The sequence below is a fragment of the Myotis brandtii genome, unplaced genomic scaffold, assembly GCF_000412655.1.
Source record: "Myotis brandtii unplaced genomic scaffold, ASM41265v1 scaffold97, whole genome shotgun sequence".
Taxonomy (NCBI): domain Eukaryota; kingdom Metazoa; phylum Chordata; class Mammalia; order Chiroptera; family Vespertilionidae; genus Myotis; species Myotis brandtii.
In genome coordinates, this window is record NW_005372020.1 from 1,082,151 (window position 1) to 1,083,673 (window position 1,523).

Genomic DNA, 1,523 nt, shown 5'->3' on the forward strand with positions numbered 1-1,523 from the left:
GAGCAAAACCCCCAACTTCTCCCCGGCCAGCAAGACCCCGCGGTATGGGGCCCCTTCCTCCGCCTGCGCTGGCTCCAGGCCGGTGCCCGCCACCTTGCTGACCCTCCCCCTGCCGGGCCTTCTCGAGGCTGGCTCCTCGGGGCTCAGCCCAAATGTCACCTCCTGAGCGGCTGCCCCCGCCCAGCCCACCACATCCCTGGTTTAGTTCCTTCACGCACCTCCCGCCGTCTGAAATCCTCGTCTGTGTTTATTGCCAGTTTCCCCCCAAAGTATGTAAGTTCCACGGGACAAGGGCCCGGTGGGAACAGCACCCCCCCCTCAAATGCACGTGAGTGTGTGAGCGTAGAAAAGACCATACGGTACTGCCACGCAACAATCAGATCAGTGACCAGCCGTTTTGGAGTTTCTAGCTCTTTTCCCAGCGGGAGCTGCACTGGCTGCCTTAGACTCTGACGCACTGCAGCCAGCCAGCCAGTGGGTGTTGCCTTCCCTGCGACAAGACAGTGTTCAGCTTCTACAAGGACTTCAAAACCAGGTGTACGACGTGTGCCAGTCCCTCCGGTGCAGGGACCCCGTTTATCTGGCCACAAAGAAAGCTCCGAGATGCCCGGCGGCCGCCACGGGCCGGGGGTGAAGGCCTCACTCCCAGCGCATAATGCAACCTGACCCTTGCCAGGTGCCACGGGAGGAACTCCTCTAACTCACCGGGGAGTAACTGTCCTCACGGAGAACGGCCTGTTTTTAACATACGGTCCCTGTGATCCTTGGAGTTAATTTTTTTTTTTTTTGAAACTTAAGGTCTTTCCATCAATTCCACAGAAACATAGGGTGTCCTGAAAAAAATGCACACACACATGTTGGATGATTATAAAGGCAGTGTTTATTAAAATACATTTCATTTTCAAAATTGAGCTATCAGCTGTTAAAGTGTGTACACACTTTTTGGGACGCTGTATATAAAAAGTTGAGGAAATAATTGTCTCTAAGGTACAAATAACATATTTGGACCAAAGCTCCTGTGACTTGAGTAATTTGGGATAAACGAACGCGTCTGATAACCAGGAGGCAGGCCCGGGCCCTCGTGCACGCTGCTCAGTCTGGCCCGGCAGCGAGGTGCCCGTCTGGATGGCTCCGTAGGTGAATGAGACCCACAGAGCGCTTGACGAGCATTTCCGACAAAAACAAAACCCTCCACTTATTAAAACAGTACACGGAGTGCAGCAAATCGCCGGAGGAAGAGTCTGTATGCCCGTCTGGATGGCTCCGTCGGTGAATGAGACCCACAGAGCGCCTGACGAGCATTTCCGACAAAAACAAAACCCTCCACTCATTAAAACTACACGGAGTGCAGCAAATCGCCGGAGGAAGAGTCTGTGGTCTGAGGGCCCAGAGTGGCGGGAGGTCACGCTCTGCGTCCTCTGGTCCAGGGGTCACTGAGGAACAGGGCCACCACGGAGAAGAAGGCCAGCAGCAGGCCCTTGGCCACACACCGAGCGTAAGGCTCCCCTGCAAGACAGTGAATC

General features: G+C 55.0%; 1 protein-coding gene across 1 annotated transcript in view; it reads right to left on the bottom strand.

Moving 5' to 3' along the window:
- ATP6V0A2 (ATPase, H+ transporting, lysosomal V0 subunit a2) overlaps nt 1–1,302 on the bottom strand; it is a 21,794-nt gene extending 20,492 nt beyond the window's left edge. Inside the window, 1 exon segment of the mRNA XM_014533348.1 lies at nt 1,211–1,302. Coding sequence (XP_014388834.1) covers nt 1,211–1,302 — 92 coding nt within the window.
- Nucleotides 1,303–1,523: the final 221 nt, after the last annotated feature.